Source organism: Mustela erminea, chromosome 9 (assembly GCF_009829155.1).
Source record: "Mustela erminea isolate mMusErm1 chromosome 9, mMusErm1.Pri, whole genome shotgun sequence".
Taxonomy (NCBI): domain Eukaryota; kingdom Metazoa; phylum Chordata; class Mammalia; order Carnivora; family Mustelidae; genus Mustela; species Mustela erminea.
Window position 1 is genome coordinate 37,496,431 of NC_045622.1, and position 15,036 is coordinate 37,511,466.

The 15,036-nt window shown below is 52.2% G+C and overlaps 1 protein-coding gene across 1 annotated transcript; it reads left to right on the top strand.

Annotated features, from left to right (window-relative positions):
- The first annotated feature begins 1,130 nt into the window (after positions 1-1,130).
- On the top strand, positions 1,131-14,556 carry GPR83 (G protein-coupled receptor 83). Its single transcript, XM_032356777.1, has 4 exons — positions 1,131-1,635; positions 5,870-5,995; positions 8,398-8,531; positions 11,797-14,556. Exons 1-4 carry the CDS (start codon positions 1,252-1,254, stop codon positions 12,419-12,421), a joined length of 1,269 nt encoding a protein of 422 aa, XP_032212668.1. The 5' UTR covers positions 1,131-1,251; the 3' UTR covers positions 12,422-14,556.
- The last annotated feature ends 480 nt before the right edge of the window (positions 14,557-15,036 follow it).

The following is a 15,036-nucleotide window of genomic DNA, read 5'->3' on the forward strand; positions in this document are numbered from 1 at the left end:
TTAAAGATTTTATTTAATTTTTTGAGAGTGAGAGAGGGAGAGAGAGCAAGCACAAGCAGGGCTGGGGGTAGGGGACTGAGGGAGAAGCAGACTCCCCGCTGAGCAGTGAGCCTGAAGCCATTGCTGGGCTGGATCCCAGGACCCTGGGATCATGACCTGAGCTGAAGGCAGACACTTAATCGACAGAGCCACCCAGGCGCTCTAGAAAGCTTTTCACCAACAGCAGAAAAGTTAAATTTACTTGCCCAGGATCTCATAGCTAGGAAGTGACAAAGCTGTGATTTGATCCTGACTCCCCGGTATGGGGTCCGTGGGTGGGTGGCCGGGTTGTCATGACTGGGAGAGACTACTCAGTGGGAATGAAAACAGGTGAGCAAGGTACCAGGATTTCCTGTGGAGTAGGCAGAGAACAGAAACATGGGTAATACACCCCTTCCTCAAGCTTCAAAAGCTTCTCCGGCCACCCGGGGCACGCAGCTACTTATCTCCTTTGATTCTTTGATCCTGTCAGCAGATTGTTCCGCTTTGAAGAGTTTCCTTGGAGAAACCTACACACACACACACACACCCGCCACCACCCCCACTGTCTTAAGACCTGCAGGAAACAAAACCTAGGAAGCCCTCCAGCAAATCTGAAGTCTGGTGGGTGCAGGGGTTTGGAGAAGCCCTCCCCTCCATTGTCTTACTCGCCTTGTTCCTTAAAAACAGCCGGACCCAGGGATCCCCCGCAGTGTGGAAACCGTGCCCGGGTTGACGCTCTGAAGGCACAGGCGTTGCGCATCCCCGTCTCCGCACGGGGGGCCGCCCGGAGCCCGCACACCAGGCTTGACAGGCTGCGCGCCCCAAGGGCCAGGCATCCCCACGGGGGCGGCTGCCACCCGCCTGCCCGCTGGGGCGGGATGGCGGGGCGAGTGTGACTTAGGGACAGAGCCCCGGAAGCCGGGCGGAGTTGTACTCCCGGCGTGGGAGCCGGCGGAGCGCGGCGCGCCAAAAGCGAGCGGGCGAGCGCGCGCGGGGAGAAAGCCTTGGGAGCCCCGCGGGGTTGCATTCCCGAAGGGGCCGCCGGCCGGGCGGGCGGAGCGGGCGCGCGTCATCGCCGGAGCGGGAGCGGGAGCCGGGGCAGGAGCCGGAGCCCTGGCGCGGCGCTGCGCAGAGCCGGAGAAGTGCGGCGGGCGGTGGAGCGCAGCCGGCGCCCTCCCCTCCCGGCGGGCGTGGGCGCGGCGCGGGCTCCGGTGCCGGGGCTCCCGCAGGATGGGCGCGCGCGGGGTGCTGCTCTTCCTGCTCCCGCTGGTGCGAGCCGCCGAGCGCCCCGAGGGCCGGGCCGACGAGCCGGGCCTGGAGGCGGCCCTGGCGGTGCCCAACGCCTCGCACTTCTTCTGGGGCAACTACACCTTCTCCGACTGGCAGAACTTTGTGGGCCGGAGGCGTTACGGGGCCGAGTCCCAGAACCCCACGGTGAAAGCCCTGCTCATCGTGGCTTACTCCTTCATCATCGTCTTCTCGCTCTTCGGCAACGTCCTGGTCTGTCATGTCATCTTCAAGAACCAGCGAATGCACTCGGCCACCAGCCTCTTCATCGTCAACCTGGCGGTCGCCGACATCATGATCACGCTGCTCAACACGCCCTTCACCTTGGTGAGGCCCCGGCCCCCGCTTGGCCCCCGCCCGTCCCGCATGCCCGGCGCCCCTCTCCCCTCGGTCCTTCCAGTTTTCCTCCGGTTGCCCCGCGTCTGGCCCGAGGCGCCCTGGTGGGTGGGTGGGGGGGGGGCACGGGCTGCGCCTCTCCAGCTCCTTCCGTTTTGGCTTCCTCGCTGAAGTCTGAACTCAGTCCTGTCTCGCAGACTTTTGTCCCTGTGCTCTGACTCTTTGTGTCTTCATCTTTTTCCCTCCCGGTGGTGACGGTCTCGATCTTCCCTTTCCCACTCTTCCTGTCCTTCTCTGTGGCTTTGTTTTTCTGTCTTCCCTCCCGCTCTCTCTTCTGTCTGTCTCCTCACCTTCTGAGCTCGAGCTTCTGCAGCTGGGGGCACCGGGGTCAGTGACTGGAGTGTCTGCAGTCACCCCAGAGCGAATGACCACTTCCTGTTTAATAGCACTGGCCTTGGGCCTATTGGATATCAAGCGGTAAATCGAAGCTCCTGGAAGTGTTGGCAGAGATGGCTACGGTCCCCCCCCCCCCATCCCCAAAGTTCCAGCCCATTCAATGCCCCGCTGCCACCCTCGGGTGCTGCTTTGTGCCACAGCTGCAACAGCAAACAATTGCAAATTGTTAATGGACACTTAAGTGCATTTTCCTAGACCACTTATTTAAATTGCGTCTCTCTTTTGTGGTTTGACAATGAGGCTGTGTCAGAAGTGTGTTGGGGAAGAGATGAGAATGAGGTGGGCTTGGGTCCCAGGGCCGGGCTGGGGGTACTTGCACGTGGGTGGTAGATGAACACCCCCCCACCCTCCACCCCTACACTAAGGCACTGGCTGCTTGGCATGAACTGTGTTCTTCCCGTTTCTCCGGGACTTGGGACTCGGGAGTGTGGTGCTCCTGGATGGTTTGGGATTGTGAGGGCTAGGACCACGCAGTCTAATGACAGTTATCCCTTAGGTTTCTGCCGCATGAGTCACGTTTTTGTTTTTTGTTTTTTGCTTTTTTTTTTTTCCGCTTCATGGAATAACCTTGTTATTATTGGTATTTTGACCAAAGCAGACTCTCTGTCTCTCTCCCTCCCTGTCTCTTTCTCACACTCATACTCAACCAGAAATAATAGACAAGCCAAAGGAAGAGGGTGAACTCCCACCTGTGTGAACATCCTTCCAAACCTCACAGTTTTTTCCTTTTTTTTTTCTCTTAAAGATTTTATTTATTTATTTGACAGACAGAGATCACAAGTAGGCAGAGAGGCAGGCAGAGAGAGAGGAGGAAGCAGGCTCCCCGCTGAACAGAGAGCCCGATGTGGGGCTCGATCTCAGGACCCTGGGATCATGACCTGAGCCGAAGGCAGAGGCTTTAACCCACTGAGCCACCAGGGGCCCCCAAACCTCACATTTTAATACTATATTCTTTCTTTTGTCCTCACTTATGAGAAAATTGCGTTTTGCCGGTGAGGAAAGTTCAGTCCCTTGTCCAAGGTCACTTAGCTAGTTTTTGGCAAAAGGCATGATAAGAATTACTTTTCTGACTCAAGTCCAGAGGTCTGTCCACTAAGCCATTGAACCCGGGGGTGGCAGGTGAAGGGGTGGGGGTGTTCTTGGACTATGTTAAGCTTCCACTACTCCAAACCATGGACTTCTCCTGCTTGCTAGCCAGCTGATATCTAACTGATTCCTGGCTACTCGGAATCCTCTTGTCACCAGCCAAGGACAGAAGGGCTCCAAATACCACCCCCACCCCAATCCCGAATCCCCTGTTACCTTGAAGCACAAGAGTGTATGAAAGGGCTGGGGGGAGGGTCTTCTAAGGTAAGGCATCCTGTCTTCCAGCTAGTTGGTGACAACGTTCTTCGTCTCTGGTCTCTTTTCCTGTCCACTTGACACACGACAGTGAGCATGAAGTTTAGCTCTGGTCATCGAAAGAAAAGCAAACAGTTACTTACAATTCCGGTGGCAGAGGCATGCATAGAATGTGGTGGAGACTGGAGGAGAGAATCATTGGTTCTGTCCTGCCAGAGTCCCAGGAGAGGGTCACAGGAGACTGTACAAAGAATGTGACATTTCAAAGCGGCCTGGAAGGGCCGGAGTTTCCCAGGTCGAGGCGAAGGCTCCACGCAGACAGAGGGACCGGGAGACCAAAGGCGAAGTGTGTCAAAGCTCATTTTGTGTTGAGGGGATGTTGAGTGGCTCTTGATGGGGTGGGGGGGGGGGGGCAGCAGGACAGAGTGCCGTAGGGGGTGCGTGGGGAGCTAGAGACAAGCGGAGGTGGGCCAGGAAGGCTGGGACCAGCTTGTGAAGGGGCCTGGGTACTCCGGAGGCATCTGGCTCTGTCCTGAAGGCCAGGATGAGGCGAAGCGGGAAGGTGACAGTAATCGGATTTTTAGTTGGGAAAATACCATCAGCAGTGTGAAGCCTGAATCATGAGCAGCCAAAATCGGAGGACGGGGGAAGCCTTTAGGAGGCTGGAAACGGTCCAGGGGAGAAATGGTGGGGCACATCACGAGGACCACGGCCTTGGGACTGGAAAAGACGAGATGATCTGAAAGCCGAGCAAGGCAGCCCCAGTTCGCTCTGTAATGTCTTGAAGGTGGGAGGTGAGAAGCAGGAATCGCTGGCGATGTCTAGCCCCATGATGTTCACGGACGGCTCAAAAGCCTCATATGGCTGCTGGCTCCCAGCCCCACAGAGAGTAAATCTTCGGTCTGCTGTCCTAATGTCACGATCTGGCCATACGCGTGGTCCCTCGCGACTCTTCCACACACTCCTGCCAAACCATCCCACTGTTTATTCCTCAAACAGGGCCTGGGATTTCTGACTCAGGGCCAAGCCTTTGTCTTACTACTATAGAAACAAAGACTATTTATTCCTTTTTTCTTTTCTTTTTTTAAAGATTCCTTTTTTATGTATTGGACAGAGAGAGACACAGCAAGAGAGGGAACATAAGCAGGGGGAGTGGGAGAGGGAGAAGCAGGCTTTCCACCGAACAGGAACCCGGACACGGGGCTCAATCCCGGACCCTGGGATCATGAGCTGAGCCAAAGGCAGACGCTTAACCGACTGAGCCACCCAGGCGCCCAAGACTACTTACTCTTTAAAGGTCATCTCAAGTGTCTCATGTCATAACGGGAGTAGTTGCTGTGTTAAGTGCTTCCTCTGTACAAAGCACTGCTCTACCTATTCTCCACGTGTTCTTTCCTGTTCGATTTTCACAACAACTTTAGCCCATTTTACTGACGAGGACAGTAAAGCCCGTAGAGCCTAAGAGCTTTGCCCCAGGTGACAGTCGTAGAGGCAAATACTCTGCTGTAAATCACTGAATGGTATCCTTCCTGTCCAACTGACTTGCTCTGTTATTTACTCTATCGTGTTTCCCATCAGCCTCAGCCCCCTCCCACCCCGCCTTGTGGCCCTCTCTCCGGGCCTTCTCTGGCACTGAATACTTCCCTTCTTGCATCCTGAGATACTGGGTCCTCTCCCCAGACTTGTTCAGAATCAGTGCCTGAGCTTTCTCGGGCATCGGTCAGGAGCGGCTGGAGCACTGAGGGAGTGAGCCGGCAGCTGTGGGTGATGTGGGATGAGGCCTCGGTCTGCTCCTAGGGCTCCACACTGGCCTGGACCTTGTCTTCTCCCCAGCCTGCCTGCCGCTCTCCAGGCCCCTCAGTCCCCTTCCCAGATGGACTTGTAGGTTTGCTTAGTCAACATTAGAGAGCACAGTCCCCACGCTCTGTTGTGATTTTTCCTATGTGTGTCCCCCATTAAGTCTGAACTCACGCGGGCCAAGAATGGATTTTATTATTACCAGAAAAATAGCTACTGTTTCTTTCTAAAAATATCTTTCTACTGATCTGCCAGACACGGTGTTCCACCCTTTATAGACCTTCTGAAACCTTAATCCTTACAATAAGCCTACAAATAAGGAAACTGAGGTTCAGAGAGATTGTATCCCTCTGCCCAGGCCACACATCTAGAGACCAGTGGAGGCGGCAAGTCCAAGTCCAAAGCCCACGGATTCCCACCCTCTCCTGACACCTACCAGGGGGCGGCCCCAGCAACGTGATCAGGTTTCCCTGAATCGAATGATTGGAAATCAGTCCTGCCGGAGGAAATTGTGTGTGACCCACAGCTGAGGAGAGTGGAGTGGAAGAGACCTCCTGAGGGAAGCTCCTCAGAGGCCACAGGGGCTGGGTGTCAGGCTCAAGGCCTCTGACCTCTGTGGGCTGGTTTCCAGGTCCGCTTTGTGAACAGCACCTGGGTGTTCGGGAAAGGCATGTGCCACGTCAGCCGCTTCGCCCAGTACTGCTCCCTGCATGTCTCCGCACTGACGTTGACAGCCATCGCCGTCGACCGCCACCAGGTGAGGGCACCTACCCCTGACCCCCTGTCTGTCCCCATCAGGCTTCGCTTCTCAGGGAACTGCAGGGTCCAACACAGTGTTCTAGCACATGTTTCAGCATGCGGAGTTGTCTCATTGATCAGTTTGAGCACCCAGGCTAGGCATTTTAAAACACGTGTGCTAAGTGCTACGAGAAAATCATTACTCCCAGTTTGTTGTTCCAGCAAAGGCTTCCATGTTGTATCTTAGAAATTAATGAGCTTGTCTTGGGTGTAGAAAAGCCAACCTGAAAATCACACATGAAAAGACATTGGCAAATCACGGCAGGGCAGAGTCAAGGGAGATGGCTGTTTCTTGGCCCCCTTATCGAGGAGGAAGCTAGAGTATCCAGGTGGCAGGAGCGGGCCTCGGGGTAGGGCAGGAAGGCCCTGCTCGTTGTCCTGCCCCATCAGACGCACGTGGTGGATATGGCAAAGGAAACCAAAGAGGGCCTGGGGATGCCCATCCTGGAGGAGGACGCCTCCGTGGCAAGGACTTCCCACACGCTGATTCCGTCGGTCCATGTTGCATCATTAGGTCTGTGTGGAATCGAGGAGAAAGTGCGTGCCAAGCTTTCCCAAGATCACCTAACTGGTGACCGATGAAGCTAGAATTAGCACTGAGGTCTGTCTGGCTTCAAGCCTCTGCTCTGATCACTAGACCACCCTGCTCTGAGAAAGCCGAGGGGCACCTACAAGGCCTATACCATAAGGGCCACCGGACAGAGAGAGGGTAGAATTTATTGTGAGTAGCCCCAAGAGACGCAAACAAAGACCAAGGGAGAGGAGGCTTCAAAGACACAGATTCAAAGATACAGCTCAGTGTGAGAAAGAATTTTCTCATAGAACAGAGCTGCCTGGGAAGGTAATGAGTTTCATTTCACTGGCACTTTTAAACAAGGGCCGGATGACACTTGAAAGGGATGGTTTAGCAGACATTCATCATTGGGAGGGAACTGGGCCGGGCAAACAGATTTCTTCAGCCCTGCAAGTCCGTCATTTTGGCGTTTCTATTGCAGACGCTTTGGGCAATGTCTGAAAAGCTGGCATACAAATATTTTTCTGGCATACAAATATATTTGCCCTTCTTAACCTTCTCCCTGAATTCAACAAGAGGGATTCTGGGTCGCCCTTACCTGGCCTGTGCTTACCCCCATCTTAACATGGCTGAGTGACCCTTGGGCCAAAGATGGGTCAGTCTGAGGAGCACAGGGATAAGTCTTGCCCACATTGATCACGATGCTGTGTTATAAACCCCCAAAATGGGGACTCGTCCCAAAGCCAGTGAAATCTTCAAGTGATGTCCAGGGCCTCTGACCCAGGCTCTCACTTGTCTCAGCAACCTGAACAAGGAGGGAGCGTGAGGGGCGAAGAGGGCAGCCTCCAGAAGGGGGCTGTGCAGAGCCGCTTCTAAAGCCTGCGACTTCCTCCCATTAAACCTAGAAAAAAAAACTGGAGAAAAATTTGGGGAGACACAGCCAGAATGTCCACTGTGTCACTCTATATGACCTCTCCCCCCAACCCTGGATTCGCGTGTCTCAGGGTGCCTTTTGTAAGAAAGAGAATGCTCCTGCTCTTAGAAGACAAGGATGCCATGAAATTTCAAGTCTTGACCTAAAGGTTTAAGGAGAATGGATTGTCACGTTGTGGCAATTCCAGGATACTTTTCAGCCCAAAGTCTGCAATCCAGGCTTTACTATAGGCGTGGGAAAGCTGGACCCCACTGCAGCTTTAACAACAAATGCAATAATTTAAATAAATAAATTTTTTAAAAGATTTTATTTATTTATTTGACAGACAGAGATCACAAGCAGGCAGAGAGGCAGGCAGAGAGAGAGAGAGGGGGAAGCAGGCTCCTGCTGAGCAGAGAGCCTGATGCGGGGCTCCATCCCAGGACCCTGGGATCATGACTCAAGCTGAAGGCAGAGGCTTAACCCACTGAGCCACCCAGGCGCCCCAATAAACAAATAATTTCATCACCAGGGTTGTGAATGCCCAGATAAACATCCATGCAGCTTCCCATGAGGTCAGCGCCCTCCGTGACCTAAAGGGTCCTGGGGGAGGGGGGAGGGCACGATCCCAAGGCAGAGGCCGACCATGGCTTGTCCTTCTCCTGGTCTTGTGGGTGTCATGCAAGCAGACCTCCTACCCCACCCCTGCCCCGCCCCCTCCTTCTGCCACATACGATGGGAAGACGGCTCTGAGCTGCTTGGAGTCTCTGAGTCCAGACGACTCACTGGAGGGGGGCCATGGGGGTGGCATGGTCCAGGGGTGCTCCTTTATAAAATCGGACCTGCCTGCCTTAGAGAGACACGGCAGTTGCGTCGTCAGGATTGTGTCTGCTTCTGCATTTCTTCTGCTGGTGACACAATGCTTGTTTTCCAGGTCATCATGCATCCGTTGAAACCCCGGATCTCCATCACAAAAGGGGTCATCTACATCACGGTCATCTGGACCATGGCGACGTTCTTTTCACTCCCACACGCCATCTGCCAGAAATTATTTACCTTCAAGTACAGGTGAGTTGGCTAGTAAGGAGCAGCCCGTGGGCGCCGAGGACTTCGACAGGGAAATCTGAGCTTCCCCACTCCGGCCCTGACCTCAGTACCTGCTGCACCCAGCTCTTCCCTCTGTCTGTCTCCCATCCTCTTGCTTCTGAGTGGGGGTGGGGGGCCGATAACCACCACTCTCTGTGGCATCCCTTTCTCTCTTTCTCCTCTCTTCCTCTCAACCACTTCGGCTCCTCCTTGTTCTCCACCCAGTTTGTCTGCAAGGTCAAGGCAGTAGCGAACAGCTTCTGTCACTGGGAACGCTTACCCACACAATCACACAGACCAAGTTGCAAAATTCTAAATTGGCGGTGTTTGTTTATTTATTTATTTTTTAAGATTTTATTTATTTATTTGACAGAGTGACACAGCATGAGCGGGAACATAAGCTAGGGCAAGCGGGAGAGAGAGAAGCAGGCTCCCCCTGAGCAGGGAACCCAGCGCAGGGCTCGACCCAGGACCTTGGGACCATGACCTGAGCCGAAGGCAGATGCTTAATGACGGAGCCACCCAGGCACCCCTAAAATGGTGATGTTTAAATGCCCTCACCCGACCTGCAAACAGAACGTGCCTGTGTCCGTGTGTCTGAGGCAGGAAGCTCCACTTCCCTCTGCCTCCTTTTCAGGCTTCTTGGTCAGTCATATCCTCTCACAGAATGAGAATTTCTTTCAAAGCACTTCATTTTTTAAAAATTTAAACACTTGTGTGTGGTACTAGTTCACTGAAGGTGCTGCCCCCAGCTGGACTGTAAGGTTGGGGAGAGTTGGCCCCATTTTTGATTCTGCTACCTTGGTGTCCCCTAGCCCCTAATTTACTGTCTCCACGTAACAGGCTCTCAGTACGTAATCACTTACTTACTGAATAAATGAGTGAGTGAATGAATGAGCTTCAAGCGATTTTCATCAGTTCATAGTTGTTTTCGATGAGGTTCCTTAGAAACAGACCCTGTGATGATACAGATCGATTATAAGGAAGTGCTCCCAGGGGTCATGGTTGAGGGAGAGGGGACGCAGGATAACAAGTGGAGGGAGACCAAGGGAAGGTGCAGTTTGGGGGTGGAGGGTTGTTGGGGGTAGCTACAGCCAGCTGCACCGGATCTCTAGAGCAAAGATAACACAGAGTTTGTTCAGCCTTGAAGCAAGGGAGCTGGGCTTTCATATTCCAGGCTTTCCTGGGGAAAATGGAAACTTCCAGGCCCTTCTGGCTCTTAGGGGTCTGTAGGAAATGATTTCAGTGGCCCGAGGCTAGGCACCTACAAGATCACAGGGTTGTCTGGGGCTAGTGTCCTGGCACTGCAGACCTGTGCCTGGGATCTGAGAGGATCTAGGGGCGCAGTGCTAGTGTGTCCCACAGTCGCCACGCACTGCTCCTCCTGAGGTGTGCACTTAGAAACATACATTTCGGTGACACAGGCAGGGTCAAGAGACTAAGTCTGAAGGCTGGTTACAGCTACAGCGGACACTTGAGCAACACTTGTTCGAACGGTGTGGATCGACTTCTATGTGGATTTTTGCCACTGATAGATTCCAGCACTAGAAAGGTGTTTTTTTTCTTTCTCCTGATTTTAAATATTTTAATTCTAAATATTTTATTTACTTCTTTGTCATAGAGAGAACACAAGTGGGGGAGCTACAGAGGCAGAGGGAGAAGCAGGCTCCCCACTGAGCAGGGAGTCCAATGCGGGACTCGATCCCAGGACGCTGGGATCATGACCTGAGCTGAAGGCAGACGCTTTAACCCACTGAGCCACTCAGTTGGTTAAAATCCTTCTTGTTTTAATAACATTTTCTTTTCCTTACTTTATTGGAAGAATACAGTTAATACATACACAAAATAATGTGTTAATCAATTGTTTATGTTTTCAGTATGGCTTCCAGTCAATAGTAGGTGATTGGTAGTTAAATTTGGGGGAAGTCAAAAATCAGCCATGGATTTTCAGCTGTGCAGGGGTCAGTACCCCTAACCTCTCTGTTGCTCAAGGGTCAGCCGTAATTTATAAAGGCTCCCTCCCCAAATTCTATGATACTGAAATGAATCACATACCCAAATCCCCTAGCACTGGGACTCCCATCCGCCCTCACCCATGGGGACCTGGGTTTTTTTGTTTGTTTTTTTTCCCCTGCTAAAAGAAGCAAAGAGAATTCTCTGTCAGTAACGAGGGCCACCAGCACCTAGGACAAGAGCACTGAGCCACAGGATGGGAGGACAAAACAGCCATTTTGAGTTTAGACCTTTTGTAGTATGACAACTCCATTCACACCCACAATTGGGATGTTTAGATTAGGACACGGGGTTAGGGTTCCCACCACAAGTTCCTGCCTTATTTTTCCCGGGTCACCTTCTAAAGGGACCACTTCGAGTGAGCCCCGCCGCAGCCCCCTTCCTCACAAGAGGTGCTTGCGACCTGCTTTCTATCGCGTGCTTGCTGGTGACCCGGACAGAGGACTGCCCTTCCCCCAGCTCCCGGTGCCTCCGTCTGGGCTTGGTAAGCAACAGATCTCGTGGCGTGGCTTCCTACGTGTGAGCCTTCCGTCAAAACAGCCCCGCGGTTTTCGCTTCCCCGAGGCGGGAGTTCGGATGCCGAGGGAGGTACTTGCCGGCCCTGCGTGGGTGCCTCCCGCCTCCTCATTCAGCAGGTCAGAATCTGCGGAGCCCTAACACACGAGCTCTGGGGGTTCCTCAAGAGGACCGGGTGCATTCCATAGAAAAGAGATACTCATTATATGAACGGCTGAAGGTATGTTAGTTCGGGCTCTGCCACTCACGTTCTTAAGACCCATCATTTCTTTGCCCCCCTCCTTAATTCCCCTCTGGAATGGGAGTAGGTCATAAACTGGCTGGGGAATTCCAGGATTTCCTGAGCACGTTGTGCTCTCAGGGTGAGTTAGTTCTAAGACGAGGAACACCAGTGTTGTATCCATTCATTGAACAAATATTTACTGGGTCTCTGTTGCAGGCCTATTCAAGAGTAATACAAGGTTAAGAGGCACAGACAGAGCAGGTGTTCTCCTTATCCTTCTAGAACTCCCAGTCTAGTGGGAGAGCCAGAAATGTGCCAGATAATTATGCTGTAGCAAAAGCGCTCTAAGAGATGGGCTTGGAGCCCAGGGGAGGAAGGCCGGTGCTTCTTGGGATGAAGCCTTTCACGCTAATGGCGCACCCTCCTCTTCCTTTCTCCGTCTCTGCCTCTCCCTGTTTCTCTGTCTCTGTCTCTCCCTGTCCCCCCTGCCACCAGTGAGAACATCGTCCGCTCCCTGTGCCTGCCAGACTTCCCTGAGCCAGCTGACCTCTTCTGGAAGTACCTGGACTTGGCTACCTTCATCCTGCTGTACATCCTCCCCCTCCTCATCATCTCCGTGGCCTACGCCCGAGTGGCCAAGAAGCTGTGGTTGTGTAACACCATTGGGGATGTGACCACGGAGCAATACCTGGCCCTTCGGCGTAAGAAGAAGAAGACCATCAAGATGCTGATGCTGGTGGTGGTCCTCTTTGCTCTCTGCTGGTTCCCCCTCAACTGCTATGTCCTCCTCCTGTCCAGCAAGGTCATCCACACCAACAATGCCCTCTACTTCGCCTTCCACTGGTTTGCCATGAGCAGCACTTGCTACAATCCCTTCATCTACTGCTGGCTCAATGAGAACTTCAGGGTCGAGCTGAAGGCATTACTGAGCATGTGCCAAAGGCTGCCCAAGCCCCAGGAGGAGAGGCCACCCTCCCCAGTTGCTTCTTTCAGGGTGGCTTGGACAGAGAAGAGTGATGGCCGGAGGGCTCCACTGCCCAATAACTTCTTGCCCTCCTCCCAACTCCAGTCTGGGAAGACAGACCTGTCTGCTGTGGAGCCCATCGTGGCAGTGAGTTAGAGGGAGGTGGGAAGGGCAGGGAGAGGGCAAGCTGTCCCCAGCTGAGGTCGGCAAAGGGCCTGAGGATGGAGCCTGGAAAAATGCCTGTCCCCTCACACATGACCTTCACAATGCTAGAAACAAGGCCCCACAGAAGCCACGGGACCCTGGATTTCCTAGGAAATACTGTCTAGCCTTCTACCCCATTTGACGTAAAAACTAAAAGGCGACTACAAATCAGACATGTGTTTATGAATTCCTGTCTAAGAAATGCTGTGAGGCATATCACCTTGGTTCCTTGAGTCAGGGAACCCAGGACAGCTTCAGCCCACATGAGGGCTGAGTCAGTTGGCTGCCTAACAACCCTCTGACCGTGGAATGTTCATAAAGGACAGCTGAGTCATACTTGGGGCGTGGCTGGCCCAGATGCACAGAACTCTACTCAAACAACATTCATTGGCCATTGAAAGATGAGTGAGCCACAGCTGATGTGGAGGGTTTTTGGGCCTCACTTTCTGAAGTCCTGGGCCAGGATGAATCTCAGTAGTATAGTGGCTGGCTGGACAAATGACAAGAAAGGACCAATTAGGGCCCTTAAAGAGGAATTACTGAGTTTTCTTAAAGAAGGATTATTATTAAAACTTGGGAAAATTTAGAAGAGCACAAAGAATAAAACAAAAGTCACCCCTTTCTGCATTTTGTTAATATGCTATGGATTTATTTACAGCTTTTCCCTTTGCGTGTGTGTGTGCGCATGCCCTTCCTTCCATCCTGAATTACACTTTTCCACGTAGACACAAGCAAGCAACAGGGCATAACAGAGAACTTCCGAGCCTCTCTCCCAAGGGTAGTGTCCACAAGAAGAATTGGAAGAAGAGGTGGGAGAGGAACCCAAGAGTAAGGCTGTCATGGAGCCAACAGACTGCCGCCTTCTTGTAGTCAGTGGTGGGAAAGGTCTGGATGAAGTTCTCAGAAGGCGGCCATCATGATGAGCCGGGAAACAAAACTGATTGAGGAGGCATAATGCCTTCCATCTTGCACTCACATGGAACAAGAAGTGGTAAAACGTTGCCCTGATTTTACAGGAGATGATGGAGCAGTCTCTCTAACATGCCAGAAATAATTGCTCTTAGACACTTCAAATCCTCCCAAGCTGTCTAGACAGGCCACTTCTCTGTGTTGTCTGAATAATAAATACGGCTTCTTCATGCCAGTTCCCCCAAAACGACTCACTTGTCAACATCACCCTGGTGGCTCCCATGTCACCTTCAGAAACATGTGACATCGTGATAGTCCTTAATGACTCAACATGCCAGAGAAATCTCATTCCAGAGACTGAGTGTTTTCATCACGTTCAGTCTGGTCCTGAGTGACTCACTGTGTCACCAGGAGACACAGGCAGAATAGAACTTAATTCACCCACCCTAAACAATTGCCACTCTTACACTGGCTTTAGGTTTCTTCCTAGCACCAGATGGATCTTGAAAGCAAACACGGATATGGAGCTGAGTGGAGAAGTGAGGTTTGGGGAGAAGGACTTTGTCCAGGTTTCACTTCAATCTCTTGACTGTTCATTGAAACTGAACTTGGTCATATTATCTGCTTTCCTATAATTAGCCATGGGGGTTCATTATCCTATTCTCTCTATTTATGAGAATGTTTGAAATGTTTGACTTTCATGGGACAGATTGGCTTCTAAGCCCATAGGGTTCCCAAGATGGATTTTTCAGGCCAAATGGCTTCCAGGTCTGTGCCTACTGTCTCTGTGGTGTCAAGAAGTAGCCTATGGTTTCATCTTAATGCTGCCATGGAAATTCTTTGAACCAGAAAGAAAACAGAATTACACATAGTTTGTCCTGCGCTGGAATCATGGGGAAAGCATTACTTTTCCTCCTTGTGAAGGCATCTAGAAATACTGCCAAGTCAGAGGAGACCCTTCTCTGTGGGGGAAGACCCGCACATAGCCCACTAGGTCTGGGTCTCCAAGACAGTACCTTGTCTTCCCCATTCCCCTTGTTCTCTGTGTGCCTCAGAGCCAAAAGCAGTTTGTATTTGTGAATGTGAACGTTGTTAAACTTGAGTCTTTCTGATGTTTCATAATGTGTACTTTACTGTGGATGTTCCAGTCTCAATAAAATATATTTTGGATGCATGGACTATGCTTCTTGGACTTCTGATTAAACCACAGTTGGTAACCTTTAAAATGGAGGTTCATTGGATCACAAAGAGAGCATGAAGACCATCTGCCCACACCCCTGCATGCTATAACTGAGGAAGCACAGACATGTGTTGGCTAGGGTCAATAGCCAGCTGGAAACCTCTAAGCTCAGTCTAGTGCTTCTTCCATTGAACTGGCTGCCAAATCCCCTCTTCTGTGATTATGAAACTGTGCTGAGTACCCAGGACTCCACCCATGAGTCCTTAGTGGTTCAGGAAGAAGTAGAGCTGCCACTGAAGCCTTGGGATTGGTTCTCCCAAGAGTGTGCAGTGGATGCCACACTCCCATGTTGACCAGGATTTCTGCCCCACTGGGCCCAGGGTCCCTTGTCCTACCAGGTAAGCTGGGGAGGGGTCTTTGTAGTAGCCGTAGTTACTCTGATGCCACCCAGAGCCCAGGAAATCAGTGTCACATAATT

What these genes read in the sequence shown, in the direction of transcription:
- GPR83 (XM_032356777.1), top strand. Translation starts at nt 1,252, where the DNA reads ATGGGCGCGCGCGGGGTGCTGCTCTTCCTGCTCCCGCTGGTGCGAGCC. An exon ending in TCAACACGCCCTTCACCTTG is followed by an intron (nt 1,636 to 5,869) that starts GTGAGGCCCCGG and finishes GCTGGTTTCCAG; the next exon opens with GTCCGCTTTGTGAACAGCAC. An exon ending in TTATTTACCTTCAAGTACAG is followed by an intron (nt 8,532 to 11,796) that starts GTGAGTTGGCTA and finishes CCCTGCCACCAG; the next exon opens with TGAGAACATCGTCCGCTCCC.